At 44.2% G+C, this 17,558-nt stretch overlaps 1 protein-coding gene across 1 annotated transcript in view; it reads left to right on the top strand.

Annotated features, from left to right (window-relative positions):
• The window catches only part of HMCN1 (hemicentin 1), a 359,897-nt gene that overhangs the window by 329,752 nt on the left and 12,587 nt on the right, over positions 1 to 17,558 (top strand). The window contains 7 exon segments of the mRNA XM_006023882.3: positions 4,812 to 4,874; positions 6,714 to 6,833; positions 7,107 to 7,241; positions 10,110 to 10,223; positions 10,591 to 10,716; positions 11,970 to 12,098; positions 15,247 to 15,597. Coding sequence (XP_006023944.1) covers positions 4,812 to 4,874; positions 6,714 to 6,833; positions 7,107 to 7,241; positions 10,110 to 10,223; positions 10,591 to 10,716; positions 11,970 to 12,098; positions 15,247 to 15,597 — 1,038 coding nt within the window.

Here is a 17,558-nt window from a genome sequence, read left to right as displayed (position 1 = left end):
TGCCTGGGTGGTCCTGGGGGACACCATAGAGGGAAGAACCAGGCCCATCTGCAGCTCAGAGACTGCACGGCCCAGTGCCACCTCACGCAGGCAGGCTCCATGGAGAAAAAGGAAAAAAAAAAAAGCGGTAAGGGGCCTGATTCTTTTTTTTTCCCCTGCAAAGCCTGCCTGCCTCTCCCTCCATGGCAGTGGCACCACCTGGATGGCACCTACCCACTAGCAGCCCACCTAGGCAGCCCTGGGGGACACTGCCACCACAAAGGGAAGGACTGGGCCTCTCCGCAGCTCAGGGGCTGCTTGGCCCACTGGCAGCTCATAAAAAAAAGAAAGTATCGGGCCCCTCACTGTAACAGTGATGGAAGCGCCTAAATTGAAATGGTAGCTTTTAACTATTACGGTGAAAAACCCACCATTTCAATTTAGGGGACTAAACCCCTGTCACATGTACAAGCAGCCCAAGAAGTTGGCTTTAACTTGGGATAGAAGGATGCAAAAACGTTGTGAAAAGTAAGATTTTTTGGGTGCACATTAATTACAGGTGCAGAAATAGAGCCACACTTGCCCTATTTCCCCCAATTCACTTTTGCTGGGATTATTTATAGCTGAAGTAGACGATCTAGAGCACAGATACCACAGGTGGCATGGGCAGATTGGGGAAGGGGACACATTGGCAGGTATAGGGATATGGCAGAAAGCTGAGCAGCAGATCAGGTAGGGATAAGGGATCAGAGTGGTACGTGAAGAAGGTGCTGGGATGTTTTGTGGCTTTCCTGCCAAATAGTTACTATATAGTATCCCAGACTTTGGAGAAGTGTCACATGCCATGTTTAAAACGTTCTTTTTTCTTCCCACAAATATGGAATTTCTCCTGTAGTTTTACTATGGTCTTTGGTGGGGCAGGGGAGTGTTTAGTATTACACAGTTAGATATTAGATTACAGTTAGAAATTTTCCTCTAATACCAAGAACTATAGAGTTGGAATAGTTATACTAAAGGAGATTGGCTGTGCAGATGGAAGCATCTGAAAAATAGCAGCAGTAAAATGGCTTAAAGGAGTACGCTAATACCCACAGAAAAGCCTTCAGTAAAATGTACCTAAGAGGAAAGATGGCTGCAAAAAAGAGTACCTGAGTTTGCTTCTCTCTTTTCATGTTTATAGGGTCTAAATCATTCTTTTAGGTTTTTTCTTTAAATATTTTACATGAACAAAAAACATGATGATGTGATGCAGTCTGTAGATTGTACTGGCATACGTCTGGGATGACTGCATTTTGAAACCTAGATTAACAAAAGTTGTAAATAAGCCCTCTGTTGCATTGTAAATCTAAGTACTATCACTCAAAAAGACACTGATGGATCATGATATATCAGACCTTCAGCCTGTTGTTGACAGTAGTGCCAGTATTGACTACTGTTTAATACGGGCCACAAGCCAACAAAATTTGAGGAGAAGAAAGGATGACATGTTTCTGTCAAGTTGTTTTAATGGCAGTTGTTTGAAAGCCTTTTGGAGTCTCAGCTTATTTAGAAGTTTTGGTGAGGGTAATTTAGTGGGCAAAGTGCAGGCAAGGTGGGCTTGGGGATAAGCATTTGATAAACATGCATAAAAAGTATAGGAGAAAGAGAGAGAGAGAGGGGGGTCTGCTTCACCATTGCTTGTATAAATCACTTATACCAGTGCAAAGTAGGTGTAAAATAGTTCCCAATGTGCTCTGATTTAAGTGAGCATAGAAAGCTCAGGGTGTAAATGAATGGTATCCAGATGGTGTGAGGAGTAATGGGTTGTTGCTATGTGAACTTTAAGGATCTCCTTAAAGATGAAATTCACCAGTGTAGATGGCCAGACCAAGGCCTGTCTACCTTTTGGGTTCCACATCTACATATGTGCCTTAAAGGGTGAGTTTATTCTAAAAAGGAATTTTGTAAAAATGTCATTGCTGGAATGAAAGAACGGTAGGGGAAATCCATATTCACTATGCCATTAATTTTCAGCCCACAGTGGTTTCATTTGCAAAGTTAAATGATTTTTCTAACAGGAGGCCCTAAACTCACCGTGTAATTTGAAAGCCAAACTAGATTCTTCTCATCTCGCAGACCAGCGCCATTAATGAATCGTTTATAGCCAAAACTATCTGCAAACCCATTGTTCTCAAGTTATGCCTTCACTGAACAACTTCTTATAGAAGAACACCGAGGTGCAAAGAATACAATGGTGTCTCATTGCTGTTTTTATAGAATCACTTTTTAGGGTAAAACTGATTTTTTTTTTTTTTTTAATGCAAGTTTTATGTTGACCCTTCTGCACTAGTTGACCCTTTAGAACATAAATGTGAGCTGGTGCTTTTCTACAGTGAATGCCCTTAGTTTTTGACATCTAATTCTGTTCCCTGCATCTCGTTCCTAGAGCTGTGCGAGGCTTCGGACAGAGCTTTGGATCCGGAGAAGCTTCAGACGCTTCAGGGTGCAAAGCAGCACATCCGGGTCGAAGCGCTGGCCTTGTTAGGCTTCCCAAAGAGCCTCAGAGCTGCCTCAGAGATCCGGCCATAGGGTATAATGGGGAAACAATTAAATATCTATAACCTTGTTGTTTTTAATCTGATTTGGATTAAATTTTCAGGAGTGGTAGACTCTGCAGAGAGCATAAAGCCTGCAAAGTTTCAAGACGATCGGTGCAGGGGTTTGGTGGGGAACGGCACCCCAAATTCTTAAAAGCAAAACTCATGTCACATCTATGTGTTACAACACAGGGGGGTCAAAACTTCAGGGCTGGTAGCTCTTGCTGAGGCCACAACGCTTGCCAAGTTTCAAGAAGATCAGTGCAGGGGTTTGGGGGGAACTGCCCCTCAAGCTGCGGACAGGCAAAACTCGTGCTTGTGGGACTGACTGGCTTGGGGGGGGGAGGGGAGACACTACTGCAGGCCTGGCTGCTAAACTGCTGTGTTACCAGTTACCAATCAATCAATCATGATTCACTCAGGGACCAGGGACTCAGGGACCAGCTCAATACACAGGACCTAGCTACTACATAAGGACTTAATGAGCATCAATTAGCACCTACAAAACCAGGCTAAAGAGAGGAAAAAAATCAATGCAGACAATCAACTGCCCCAAGACAGGCACAGTCTTGGCACGAGTTTTGCCTGTCAGCAGTTGGGGTACAGGACCCCAGAACCCCCCTGTACCAATCTCCTCGACAGCTGGCAGGTGTCACAGCAGGAGCCACCATCCCTGCAGCTGTTACCCCGCTGCGCCTTAACGCACACAGGGTCACCCAAGGCATGAGTTTTGCTTGTCCACAGCTTGAGATGCAGTTCCCCCCAAACCCCTGCACCTATCTCCTTGAAACTTGGCAGGCTTTGTGGCCTCAGTAAGAGCTACTAGTCCTGCAGTTTTCACACCCCATTGTAACACACAGATGTGACATGAGTTTAGCTTTCAAGAATTTGGGGTACAATTCCTCCCAAACCCCTGCACTGATCTTCTTGAAACTTGGCAGGTTTCATTCTCTCAGCAGAGGCTACCATCTCTTCTAGTTTCTTTCAAATCAGACAAAAAACAACAAAGTTATAGATATTTCATTTATTGCCCCTTATACCCTATGGTTGGATCTCCAAGGTGGAAACCCAGTCCGGAGCTCCGGATCGGATCGCAGCCATCCGAAGTGGCCGGATCCGAAGCCGGATTGGATCACTGTTGACTTGCACAGGCCTACCCATTCCTATTAGAGTGAAGCTGAGAGTGCTTACAGACATTCAGGGCCTTGTTCTAACTCATGGCTCTTTACATAAAGCACCATGAGTTATAACCCCCGACCCAACAGATGTTCACCTGTTGGATGGTGAGGGGGAGGTAGAGGCCCAACCCTGGGCAGCGGGTGGAGGTGCTCCAGCAGCCTCTAAGGAGGCTGCCAAACTGCCCCTCTCCCCAGCCCCCCACCCCCTCAACCCAGCTCTGGGGCGGTCAGTGGGGGAGGGAGTGGGAAAGGAGCAGCAGTGCAGAGCTGCCGGCTGCTTTAGAGGGGTAGGGCGGGGTGGAACAGAGCCTCCTCGCCTCATGGGCCTGACCCAACTCTCCCCAGTACTCCAGCTGGGGTAGCTGGGGGGCCTGCAAGGTAAGGGGACTGTGTTCTACTCTGCCTTCTCCCTGCCCCCACCCTGCCCCCAGCTCTGGCCATGCAAAAGCTGCCAGCAGCTCTGTGCTGCCATTCCCCCTCCCTCTTCCTCCCCCACTGACAGTCCTACCCCCACGCAAAAAATTAACCCAGGAGGGAACACAAGTTCCCTAAGGTGCTCTTCTTTAGAGCATTTTCATCTAATACTTCATTTGACCAGAGTTAAATTTTTGCATGATCAGCCATTTAAAAAGTGCTCTGCAGCCATGCACATGTGTTTAAGTCATGACTACAGAGCACTTTCAGGGCCTGATTGTGCAAAAAATGTCACTTGTATAAGCACCCTGAGTGACCTGAATGTTAATAATGAAGGCATCATGTAGGGAGATCCTTGGCAGTCCAGCTTAGATACTTTCTGCAGTCATTCTGGAAAATATTTTAGTTTGATTTGACTGTTTTCTTTGCATAAATACACAAAACCAAAAGAACTGTTACTTCCCATAGCAAGGAGAGTGAAATTACATTTAGTATGATATTTATATGGTTATATTTAATTTCTAAACATAGACATTTCTTTGGACAAAAATTATGGGGTTTAATTAATTGCTGGAATGGAACTTTTTAATTTTAACCTGTTTTCTAAATATGACTTAGTTGCATTTTTCTTGCATAAGTAAATTTTGGCTTCTTTTACACATAGGAGACCGCAGCAATCAATGTCCTGGTGGGTTTAGTCTGGATTCTAGTGGGCCCTACTGTTCAGGTAAGGACATGAAAAATAATTACATATATATGTAATCAAATATATTTTACATGTATTGCTTTGCTACCAAGTTTTATGAACCATGGCAATACAAAATACAAATTATTCTTTAAAATTAAATTTAGTGCTCACAGAAGGAAGCAGAATAAGAGCCATTGAGGAATTAATTACAGTATTTATTTACAGATAACCTATAGTATTTACAGTAGCAATACAGTCTCCCTATTTACCACTTATTAAAATCTCAGCCTTGGTCTAGTGAAAGATAAGTGTACATATATCTGTTCACTGGTTGGCCTATCTGCTACAAATGATGACCAGTGTGTAAAAAATGTGTCTGGCTTGACTGTAGGAAAAAATCAAAGGTTAGTGATTTAAAACAATCCCTGAAAGAAAATCACTTCAAAGACTAGAAACCCACTTGAAGCTCAGTACTTATAGTAAAAAAAAAAAAAAAGTATTTAACAGTTTACTAGTTGGTTGAGTAGTGTTTGCATGATGGAGAATAATGGATAACAAATTTATGTAATTACATTGATTGCCAGAACTAGTGGTTATTTGGAATTTATTTTGGAACGATGCATCTTTTAAGGGATAAGCCACATGAAAAGTTAGATTTTATGAAACCCTAAAAGCTTCACTGAGTTGAATTGAATTTTAAATATTGAATTCTTCCCCTCTCCCCCAACAAAACAATTCATAAATCCACAGGAAAGAATAAAGATAAAATTATTTTTTCACATACTACATGCCTCTCAGATGAGAGAGAGACTTTGTTTTGGACAGAATTAAGGGGAAAAAAAAGATTTTTCTGGATTCATGGCTGAATACAGGTCACATGGAACAAGAAACATCTGCTCTTCAGTATCACTCTCTTTGTGCAGCTTCACAGCTAAAAATTTACTGTTGTCATAGCTGCTGCTGAATTGGCAGCAGCTTTTAGCTGATTTGGCTCACTGGGCTGATTTTGCCAATTTGGCAGTGGCTGTGACAGGGTTAAAGCTTTAACTGGCATGTAGACTCTCTCTCTCCTGCATGGGGCAGGAGCCCAGCATTGAGCCAACCCAAAAACAGTCATTTCCAACAATCCCATGCCTCCCCATTCCATCATGGAGCTTCCTTGCTTAAAATATGTACTCCAGTTTTGGATGTCTAATTTTTTATGAAAAAATGTGTGCATTAAATAAAGTAATAAGAGTTTTAAAGCACAACGATAGAACACTTATAATAATATGATCTGTCCAAGTCTACATACGACAATTCTAGGTTTGATATTACTTGTTCTTAAAACTAGAACCTTAACTTGAACAAAAGATCTACCATATACACATTTCACATTTTCTGTAGATTCAAGTAAAAATTTGCCCTAACAAAATACAAAAAGAGAGTTTTAAAATATGCCTAATTTGAACTCAAAACATAGTTTCAAGCTGGTATTTTCAGCTACACAGACCAATTCAAACTTTGTTAATTGTTTCGTGAAACACAGCAGTTTCATTCTCTGTGGTCTTACTCCTGTTTTGTTTTAGTACACCACTACTGGATATAAAAAACCTTCACTAATACATAAGAGGCATAACACAGTGTAGAATCAAGTTCTATGTGTTTAGCGTACTGAGAATAAAGCAGAGCTGCATTACCTAGAGTCATTCTGAATCCCATTGTCTTGGCAAGCCTGAGGACTTGCTACCTGACCACCACAACCGTGAAGAGATGTAAGAAGGAAGAACTTTGCACCTTCTTTCTTTTGTGGAATGGCCAGGAACCATTTTTCCCTATATCTCCTGTTTATTTCTCTCTAAAGTCACTAAATCATTTCTTGAATGTCTCCTTTTTTAGATGAAGATGAATGTGCAGTGCGAAATCCTTGTTCTCATGTTTGTCATAATGCCATAGGAACTTATTATTGCTCCTGCCCCAAAGGCCTCACTATATCTGCAGATGGAAGGACATGTCATGGTAAGCTAGACTTCTAATAGTATGTACAGACTGGACACGTGATTTTGACCAGACTAAAAAAGTTAGTTAGAAGCCTAAATAATTTTGTTTGTATTCACCTTCTTTCCACTGGCACAGAATATAAATCTACAGGTGAAAGATGTGTGTTATACCAGAATGTTTTATTTCCTAAAATGTTAAATATTTTCAGTTATAGTTTTTACTTATTATGGATATTTTAAACCTCTTTTACATTTACAGGTATTGATGCTTGTTATTTGCTTTCTATTGTAGACATTGATGAGTGTGCGTTAGGTGGACATTCCTGTCATGCAGGTCAAGACTGTGAGAATATCATTGGTTCATATCGCTGTGTGGTTAGGTGTGGCATTGGCTTTAAAAGAACATCTGATGGATTAAGCTGCCAAGGTGTGAAGAGGTCTTTATTTATTAACCTTAAGCTATACTTCTTTCATTTACCATGTTTGTAAATATCTCTCCCAAGAAAGGTTTAGTCCTTTATAGATAAAAGTCCTACAGTCCTCTCATATCAAACTATTCTGAGGTTTTTCTGGGCCATTCTGATAAGGGGCTTTCAGTGCATTTCTGCTCTCTAGACTCTCAGAAGGGAAAAAACCTGCACTGAAATAAAGTAAAATTATTATTCCTTAATCTTATGTCTATTTTCCATTGTTATGGAATTAGGAAAATATATTTTCTTGTTCTGGTATTAAAAATTTTCACTGTATGCCTGCAATTTTCTCTACATGACACCATATTTGCATGCCTGACTACCTATAGGTAGGGATCTACCTAAACTGTGCTAAGCAGCAGGGAAAAATTGAAGGCCACTCGCAGTGTGTGGCACCATTTTTTAGGTCTTTTCACTGCAGCCCTCTCACTTCTGATTGGCCAAGGGGCCTCAGCAGCCCCATTCCTTGCTGCTGATTGGCCAAGAGGGCTTCCTATTGTGTGGCTCCATCCCTTGCCACTAATTGGCAGAGAGGGGCGGGAGCACTCAATGGGCAGCCCTCTCAGCCAATCAGCAGGGACAAGTGGCGGGTGCAGCCACCATTTTTGCTGTTCCTCTTCATGCCGGTGGCTTCCCTCCCCTCCCTTCCCCCCTGGTGGGCTGCAAGGCTGGGTTTAAGTGACCCTGAGGGACTACAGGCTCCCATTGTGGAGCCAGCATTTTATTTTTAGTAGGTTTTTTTCCTGGTGATTCCATACCAAAATTGTGGGGATTGCCATTTTTACAGGGTTGTCAAAAACTGCTTTTTTCATGTTTCTAAAAAAACTGTGAAATTATGAAGGGCAGTGGTCACCAACCAGTTGATCACAATCTACTGGTCGATTGCGGCACCTTGGACAGTCTATCTGATCCTGGGGGGGTGGAGTGATTGCACGCATGCACATGCCCTGCCCTGACCAGCAGGTCAGTCAGATAGAGAGTGGGGAACAGGCAGAAGCAGGGGCTGAGGTGAGTGGGGCCCTGGCCAGGCTGTGTGGTGAGAGGATCAGAGCCCAGGCAGCTCATCCATACGCATGGGGGGGCTCCTGCCACTGTGTGCACCCTGACAGGCCTGGGAGACATGGGCCCCCCCCAATCTGTATGTGGGGCAGAGGCAGCTGCTGCTGCGCACTGGACTTTGTGCCCTGAGCCCTGCTGCAGCTGCTCCAGGAGCATATATCCCATTGCCAGGTGGGCAGAGGGTGAGGCTCAGCCCAGCAGCAGGATGCAGTGGCATTGGGCTGCTGTCAGGCCAGCTACAGCAGGGCTTGGGGCATGAAGCCCAGCACGCAGTGGCAGCTGCCTCTGCTCCATGCACAGATCACGGGTATACATGCCCCTCCCAAACGCGGGGCAGCACAGGTGCCTGCAGCAGTGGTGAGGCAGGGAGTATGGCTGTGACTGTGGCAGAGGCAGAGGCAGGCACTGCACAGCCATGGGGCAGAGCCACAAGCGGCTCATCTGGGGGACATGGGGATAGGGGGTATGCACGCTAGGAGCATGTGCCCCCAGATCTGTGCATGGGGAGAGGGTGGGCTGCTGCTGCAGGCTGGGGCCAGGGTAACGCCGGGCTCTTCCCAGTGCGGGGCTGGACAAGGCTGTGCTCAGGGCAGGTGGTGGTGGCAGCCCTGGGAGGAGGGTTACGGGCGGCTGCAGCCACCCGAAAATTCACTGTAGCCCCCCCAAGTTCCCCTCCCAGTGCCACCGCCACCTGCCCTGAGTGCAGCATGGCCCAGCCCCCCCACTGGGAATAGCTTGGCACAGCCCCCCAGCAGCACAGCGGCAGTCCAACCTCCTGTGTGCGTGGATCCCAGGCATACGGCCCCCATACCCTCCTGGGGTGTGTGCATTGGCAGGAGCCACCACCCCCTCCCCACACCGGGTGCCCCCCAGACAAACTGCTCACGGCTCTGTCCTGTACCCCACCCCAGCTGTGCAGGGCCTGCCCCAGCCGCAGCCCCACTCCCTCCCTCACTGCCATGGCGGGGTGCAGATTGAGGCCCCAGTGGTGAGGGGAGGGAGCAGGGCACAGGCAAGAACAGGGACTGAGGTGAGCGGGGCCCAGGCAGACCAGATGGTGGGACAGGTGGAGCCTGGGGGCCATGTGCCCCCTGATCTGTGGGCAGGGGGTGGGCAGAGGCTTTGCTTTCTGCTGAAGCTGCCACGTGCTCCCTGCCCACCCAGCAGCAGGACACACACTTGCATTGCATGGTTCTCAGGGTAATGGGGCTCAAAGCCCAGCCCACAGAGGCAGCTGCCTCTGCCCCGTGCACAGATTAGGGGGGCATGTGCCTCCCAGGCTCCACTTGTCCCACCACCTGGCCCAGCTGGGGCCCCACTCACCCCAGACCCTGCTCATGCCTGTGCCCTGCTCCCTCCCTCACTGCTGGGGCCTCGATCGGCCCCTCCCCCCCAGCCTTTTCCCCTTCCCCCACAGACTTACCTTTTTAAATTAAAGTCCAACCTAGGATCTACCACAATCAGCACCCCCCCAAATAATTTTTTCTCCCTCTGCCTCAATCTGTCCCGCACTTTCGTCCCCACAGGATGACCTGCTGGGAGGCAGGGAGGGCACAGCAGATCTTGGGTTGGACTTGAATTCAAAAAGTGGTTCGGTATTTAAAAGGTTGGAGACCACTGCTATAGGGAAAAAGCGTAAAAGGGCAGATAAGACTTAGAGATCAAATAAGAGCTTAAAATGTTAAACATGCTAAAACAATGTTTGATGTATATGAATATAAGGTGATTCACAGCTGTAACACTGAAGACTTTGTATTATTCAACAGATGTTAATGAATGCCAAGAATCCAATTCCTGTCATCAGCATTGCTTCAATACCATAGGAAGTTTCCATTGTGGATGTGACCCAGGATATCAGCTAAAAGGCAGAAAATGCATGGGTATGGAAGAAAATTAGGTCCCAGAAAACAGAATTTCTATATAGTTCACTAATTTGATTTCAAATGCAGTTTTTATAAAGAGGCATGCAGCAAGAACATATCCCTTCTAAATCCTTAAGATTTTTGAATGAGCTTACAAAACAGAACTAGATCATTTTACTTGATTTCACTTGGATATGAAATAATTGGAAGAGTGCAAGTGAGGCTGTGAAACATGCATGAGACAGGCAAACTGTACACACAACTATATACATATTTGTGAAGGTAGATGCACGTACAGAATATAATTAGGTTTGATTACCCTGGTTTTGTGGAATAGAGTATTAAGAAGTCAGCTAATTTTAAATCCATCTCTAATTTTTTTAAGATATAAATGAATGCAGGCAGAATGTATGTAGACCTGATCAGCACTGCAAGAACACACGTGGTGGCTATAAGTGCATTGATCTGTGTCCAAATGGAATGACTAAGGCAGACAATGGAACATGTATTGGTGGGTATATGGATTCATTTACTGCATCATGCTTGTAATGCATATGGACTTTGGCCAACATTTTCAAAGGGTGATGCATCAAGATTAGTACCTAAGTCTGTTTCTAGACAACTAAATAAATTACTTGTATTTCACACCCAGCATCATTAACTTCTTTTGACTTATGGCCAGGCTTATACTGCTTGACTGCTTTGTGATAATTCATGTTAACTGGTGCTGGATGTCCTCCAAGTGCCCAAGATTTTCATTAACCCCTTTAAACAAATGGTGAAAGGCTATGTTTATTCTTCTCATTTCTTTTTTTTTTTTAAATAGTAGTAATGGAGTCAGTGGCTGCACACACGTTCAAGTGATCCAGGAGAATTCCCCTGGTTTTGTTTTCCTGATAGAAAAACTTACCTGAACAAAAGTTCAAATGCCATGCCACTGCAGCCAAGGGGCCTGTTGCACATATTTCAGTGGGTATTGCAGACCCCCCAGTCTGTTTGGTGACAGCTGACAGCAGTGCTTAGGGAAGCCCAGATTGGTTGACACGGGCTGCCTCTCAGGCTATGTCTCCCTGCACCGTGGGGTTTGTGCAGGGGCTCCCTGCTCAGCTCAAGCAGTCCAGTCCAGACTGAGTGTCACACTATCTCCCTGGACCCATAGGCAGGAGGTGAGATATGAGCAAGGCACACTGGGATGCTGAAGGACTGTGCTGCAGCTTCTCTCAGAAGGTTTGTGTACAAATGTTCACTCTTCCAAGATAAACTTTCCCAGGACTCATTGAACCCTGGTTGTTCCCAAGAACAACTGGGCTGGACTCTACTGCTCTATTTCCATACTTACAAACTCATTTGAGTGTTGGAGTAAGAAATATTGTGCCCCTTTTGAGCTACATATACTAATGTTTCATAGAGTGTGCCTGTTCTCTACAAGTACATTTTAAGGTTTTAAAACCTACTACTAATCAACTGGAAACTTGTTAAAGGTTTAAGTAAATAAATGCAATTAAGATGGAAGATTGTTTTATCTCTACATCTAGTCCCAGTATAACCCAGACTCATCATAGTCTGTCACACAATTGTTGTGAACTGGTAGTGTCCAATGTTATTACAGATAAGAAATGTATTTTGTTCCCCCAGCTTAGAAAGTACATAAAAGACAGGGCCAAACTCAGCTGTTATTTACCTCCATCTTAATATGTTTAGAAAGAGAGCACTTGAAGTTTCAAGAACAATTAAGTCACTATTTATTACCTCTGTTTGTTTTAGACATTGATGAATGCAGAGATGGTACCCATCAGTGCAGGTACAACCAGATTTGTGAGAATACACGGGGGAGTCACCGTTGTGGGTGTCCAAGAGGTTATCGCTCTCAAGGAATTGGAAGACCCTGTGTGGGTAAGATGAGTGGAAATCACATTACACTAACAACAATTCCATACACTCAGCTACTGCTTTTTGGTTGCTTTTTACGCTATAACATGACTAGAGACACTATCCCTTTTGAAGTCTATAAGCTAAACAGATAAGCCTACTGTTAGGGAGCAAAAAAATGCTCATGATAATATTAAATATTTCAAAACAAAACAAATGTGTTGACCATTCCTACTTGAAATTGCTCTGTTAAGGAGTTTTATTGTACTGAAGTATAATACTCCATAGATCTTGGAACAACAGTAGAGTATGTATGTCATGTTTTCTGTAATAACCAAGCGTATTGGGGTGAATTTAGGAAAATCCTGGCAGGGTCAACACCAAATAGCCTTTCTTAAGTTAGTTCCTTTGACAATAAATGTAGTTATCTGTGGGTGCATCTACATGAGATGCTTTACTCTGCAGTAATGTAGTTTACTATGCAGTAAGCATGTGAATCTACAGGTGCACACGCTTACTGCTCAGTAAACCTTGCTAATCGCAAGTAAATTTGCTAACTACAAATGCAAGTAGCAAAATTACCTGTGATTACTTACTGTGCAGTAGCTCTTGTGTATGTGCCTGACAGGGAGCAAATCTTCTTCCAGTCAGCTGGCCACTAGGGGGCAGGAGATTGCTCCCTGCCGCTGGGGTGAGCTCCGCCACCACAGCCTGGGCAGGAACTATGTCCTCCTGCCCTGGCAGCGGGGAACTCCAAGCCCCCTGCTCCAAGATTGTGATTGGGGAGTGAAGGACTAGGAGATCCTTAGCTCCCAGCGCCAGCTGCATGACTGCGGAGGCTAGTGCTGGGAGATAATGATCCAGATAAGGTTCTCCCAGCACCAGCCCCGCAACTGCAGAGCTGCCACTCCCAGCACCAGCCCCGCAACTGCAGACCTGCCACTGGGAACTCACTGCTGGCAGGGGCTGGGAATCCTGTTCCCCACTCAGCTCTGTGATTGCAGAGTTGGGTGGGGAACAGACTCCCCAGCCACCACCCCACAGTTGTGGAGCAGGGGCTAGGAACTATCCCGGTCAGGGTCAGGTCCCAGCACCATGCTCCAATTGCAGCACAGGGCTTGGAAAGAGCTTCAGGGGTGGGGTAGGTCCCAGCCTCCCACCCCGATCTGTCAGTGGGGCAGCTAGGAGTGTATGCCTGCCTGGGAGTGTTTATGCATGTGTATACACACCTGGTATGTGGGCTATTCAGTAGAATGCTAGCTTCTTTGATTCACAGACAAGCTTGTGAGGAGAATGGTGTGGACCTCCCAGAGGGCAACCTTCAGCAGGGATTATCATCTCAGCAGGCATAGTTCATCTCAGAACTCAACTCATGGAGCCAAAAGAGTGCGCACATTTAACCATCCTTTGCTATGGTATAGCCTATGAATATTGTACACCTATCTAAGGCTAGTAGTCAGTGTGGAGGGAGTTGATATGGTCCTGCTGCTCTTTGGATAGATTACTATGCAGGATAAAATAAGTCCTTGGATTCCAGAGTGCCAGAGTAAGGAATGTATTTAAACTGAAATATTTTGTTTTCAAAATTTTAACTGTTTAGCTGTAGACCATAGTATTCTCCCTGCTCACTGCACCCCCATTCTCCCTGGAACTCAGATCTTTCTCAAAAGCCCTGGACAGTCATGATTTTTGTAATGTAGAAAAGCTTGCAACATTTCTGCTAGTAATGACTGACCCCCAGTTCAAGTCTAAAGACTCCACATAAAAAAACAATAAAAAGGCCTTATTCTTATTGAAGGCCAGTCAGTGCTGCTGATTCATTCTGTAAGTTAAAAATGCAGGGAGGGAGAGGGGGAGGACATGGCTAAACCAATTCAAATATATATATTGCAAATGATGTATTTTAAAGATATTATACATACATACATTTATGTATGTATGTATGCATGCATTTTGTGGAAATGTGACTTTGTAAAATACTTGAAAATCTGTTCATGCATATGTTTTTATAGCGTGTGCGTAGCTAAATCAGGTAAGTCTAGGTTAAGGCTTCTTGGCACTGAAGTAATAAATATTAGACAAATAACACCAATAGCTGTACTGGCACCATACAGTGTACAAAGTGCAAGGCATTTGTTACACTTAGAGTTTATGATCAAATAAAATTGGGCAAATAATATAAATAAAAACTAAGACATCTAGGGTGCTAGTTCTTATTATTTTCTTGTATTCATAATGAATAATAGAAAGGGATACTGTCTAGTGAATGCTTTGGCTTTCCCTGAAGTCAATGATCACTTCAACTGTAAGTCATGAGCATGGCTTTGATATAAGAAAAAAAAGTAAGACTGACTTATTGCTTTAACTTTGCTACTGTCACATGTGCTGCCCCTTAAGTTGGTTGAGTCCAAGGCATGCTCAGTAACTCATTTCATTCTCAGTCTCATGGCATATTGGGCCTGATAGTTCTTGTAACAGGACTCCCTCAAGATATACAGCATACAGAATTGTCTTTTAGTTTTTTTCTGTGTACCTTTCTGGGGATCCTTCTAGCTCCTTTCTCCTCCATTTCCCACCAGAGTTTCATGTACGACTACTCTATTCTTTTGATAAGTAGAGTTGGAACTTGCTTCTGGGGCAGTCAGAAGAGTTTCTAAAGGCTGACAAGGCTGAAGTTACCAACAGTCAACTAGCCTAAGTGTAGCAATGTCAGCCTTCTGAAAAAGTTTGGGGGTTTTCAGCTTGACTCTCAGTCCCTATAGGAATTCTTCAGGAGCAATGCAAGAGGCCATAGGAATGATAGCAGTGTTTTCAGACCCTACAAGCAAGAAATGAGAGAAGAAAATTCAGATATCTTTTTTTTTTATAGCCAGCTTCCCCTTAATGTGTACTTTACTGAATGCCTTCCCATGAGTATCAGCATACTTAAAAGAGCTTTAGGCTTATATAATCACATTCTCATGGCAAAACCAGCTTTATGGGAGGAGTAAGATATATTACTGCACATGGTAAAAGTACCCTCTTTTTCTTTGGCATTGGGCTCTTCATATTTTACTGCCTTCGGTATCTTATTTGTGTTCTCAGTTTGTTCTACAGACTGATATATTTTGTGTGTTGTTTTTTCTTCTCCTTTTTGCATGGTTTGTTGTTCTGGATCATGTCACATGAGCAGACATTAATGAATGTGAACAAGCACCTAAGCCTTGCGCATTTCGGTGCACCAACACTCCCGGCAGCTTCAAGTGTGTCTGTCCACCAGGACAACATTTATTAGGTGATGGGAAATCTTGCGCTGGATTGGAGAGATTGTCAAATTATGGTGCTTATTATAGTAGCTATAACTATGCTCAAATCTCCCCTGTGAGAGACATCTATCAACCTCAACAATATTACAGGCACTCCTCAAATCTCTACAGCTCCTACTCAGAGTATAGGAACAGCAGAATACTCTTCTCCAGGACTAAAAGGAATATTAGAGAAACTTGCCCTGAAGGCTATGAGGCAAGAAATGACAAATGTATAGGTAAATGTCAGTCATATCTATCCAATTCTCTTGTTGTAGATATATTGACTATATTGACCTTACTCTTAGATTACTATTTCATACATTAGAGATGCATGACAGCATGGGATGCTATAATTTTTGTATGACCACAGTTAAGTTTCAAGGAGTTATGCATGTTTTTCCAGACAAACAGTAGTAAAATATGTTCAGGTCCCCCTCCATCTCCCCAGTGCACGTTATTTCACTGTATGTTCTCAGGCTAAAAAATACTTAATTTTGTTCTCTTTCTGTGGGTGTGAAGAAAAATAACCACCAGCCCTGTAGACCTTTTTCATATTAAAGCCCTACTTAATTCTGTGGGCATTTGTCCCAAATAAATTCTGAACAAAGATTTCAGGACTGGGCATCAAACAATAGCGTCACTGGTATAGGCCAAGGGATAGTCATATCCATAAGCTTAATATAAATGCATGGTTTATAAAATGGATGCCATGGCTTGTTAAATACATAGGAATAATGGTATACTTGACAACCTACTGAGTATGGAGGGACAAAGAAAATGTCCTGCAAAGGTCAGGAAATAAGAATAACAGTATTGCCCTTCTCTGAAAGTAGGCGTTTGGAACCACGGATTCTCCTTTGGACTGCCCCTCCCTACAACCTTTAGCAAGTCACTGTTGGCCTGATTCTCAGAGGCTCTGAGCCTCAGAGGTCCCACTGAAGGCATTAGGAACTGCAGATGTTCAGTACCTCTGAAAGTCGAGCACATTGCCATTCTGCCATTCACTTTTCCATCTGTACCAAGATAATAATACTGCCTCTCTCTCAAACTCTTTGTTATCTTTCACTGAAGAAAAGTGCTCTATGTCGTTTGTTATCACAAGCCTAACTCTACTTCTTAGGAAATCTAAAGGCACCTTAGCATGTGATATTAACTGCCAGATGTATTTTTAAGCAGTGGGCTCAGTCTCTTCATGTTTACAAGCTAGTCTTTATTGGGTAGCCACTCAGACTCTCTGGGTGTCCGTAGATCTCATTCACTGTAGGCTAGACAAGGGTCCAGAAAGAGATCTCCAGACCAGAGCACGCAACAAGCTGTGTGCATGTTTCCATAATAGACTAGCAAGAAAGTAATACAAGCCATAAGTGGACTGAGGTGGAAAGGAAGTGGGAAGATTCCTTTGAGTGATGCTGACTTCTAGTTTAAAAAATGATCAGCAGAAGTGACAACTGGCAAAAGCTGTGAAGAGGTTTAATCTTTTTGGGTACCTGTAGACATGCTGCGAGGCTGTTCTGATGTGCAGTAATTACAGCGTGTCAGAGCAGACTTGATTAATTGAGTTATTTAACTCGATTAGCTCTAATTCCAGCAGACCACTGCCTGCTGGAATTCACCATTCAGCGCAAGGTGGCAAAGGCAAGCAGTCAGGCTGTGGTCCTAGATTTTAGGAGGGCGAACTTCAACGAGCTAAGGAGGATAGTTGGAGAAGCGCTGAAGTCTCAGAGGGGAGGAGAGCCGGGTGTTCAAGGGGAGTGGTCGCTCCTTAAGGAGACGATCCTCCAAGCCCAAAAGAAGGTAGTCCTGACGAGGATCAAAGGGGACAGGAGAGCATACAAGCCTCCATGGCTCACCAAAAACATCCGGGAATGTCTCCTTGCTAAAAAGGAGGCTTACTCCCAATGGAAAGGAGGGGTCATCACCAAGGAGGACTATTTGGCAGTTGCTCGGGGGTGTAGGGGGGTAGTTAGAAAGGCCAAGGCAGAGATGGAACTGGGACTAGCTTCCCGGATTAAGGACAACAAGAAGTCCTTTTTTAAATACATAGGGAGTAAAAAGAAGGCCCCGGGTAATGTGGGGCCCTTGCAGGACGCGACGGGGAATCTGGTTGTCACACCAGACGACAAAGCCAACATATTTAATGATTTCTTTGCCTCTGTCTTCCTCAGTAAGGACCAGAACTGCCACCTCCCTGCTAGGC

Source organism: Alligator sinensis, unplaced genomic scaffold (assembly GCF_000455745.1).
Source record: "Alligator sinensis unplaced genomic scaffold, ASM45574v1 scaffold468_1, whole genome shotgun sequence".
Lineage (NCBI taxonomy): Eukaryota > Metazoa > Chordata > Crocodylia > Alligatoridae > Alligator > Alligator sinensis.
Note: the sequence above shows the minus strand (reverse complement) of the source record. Positions and strands in the feature narration are given on the sequence as shown.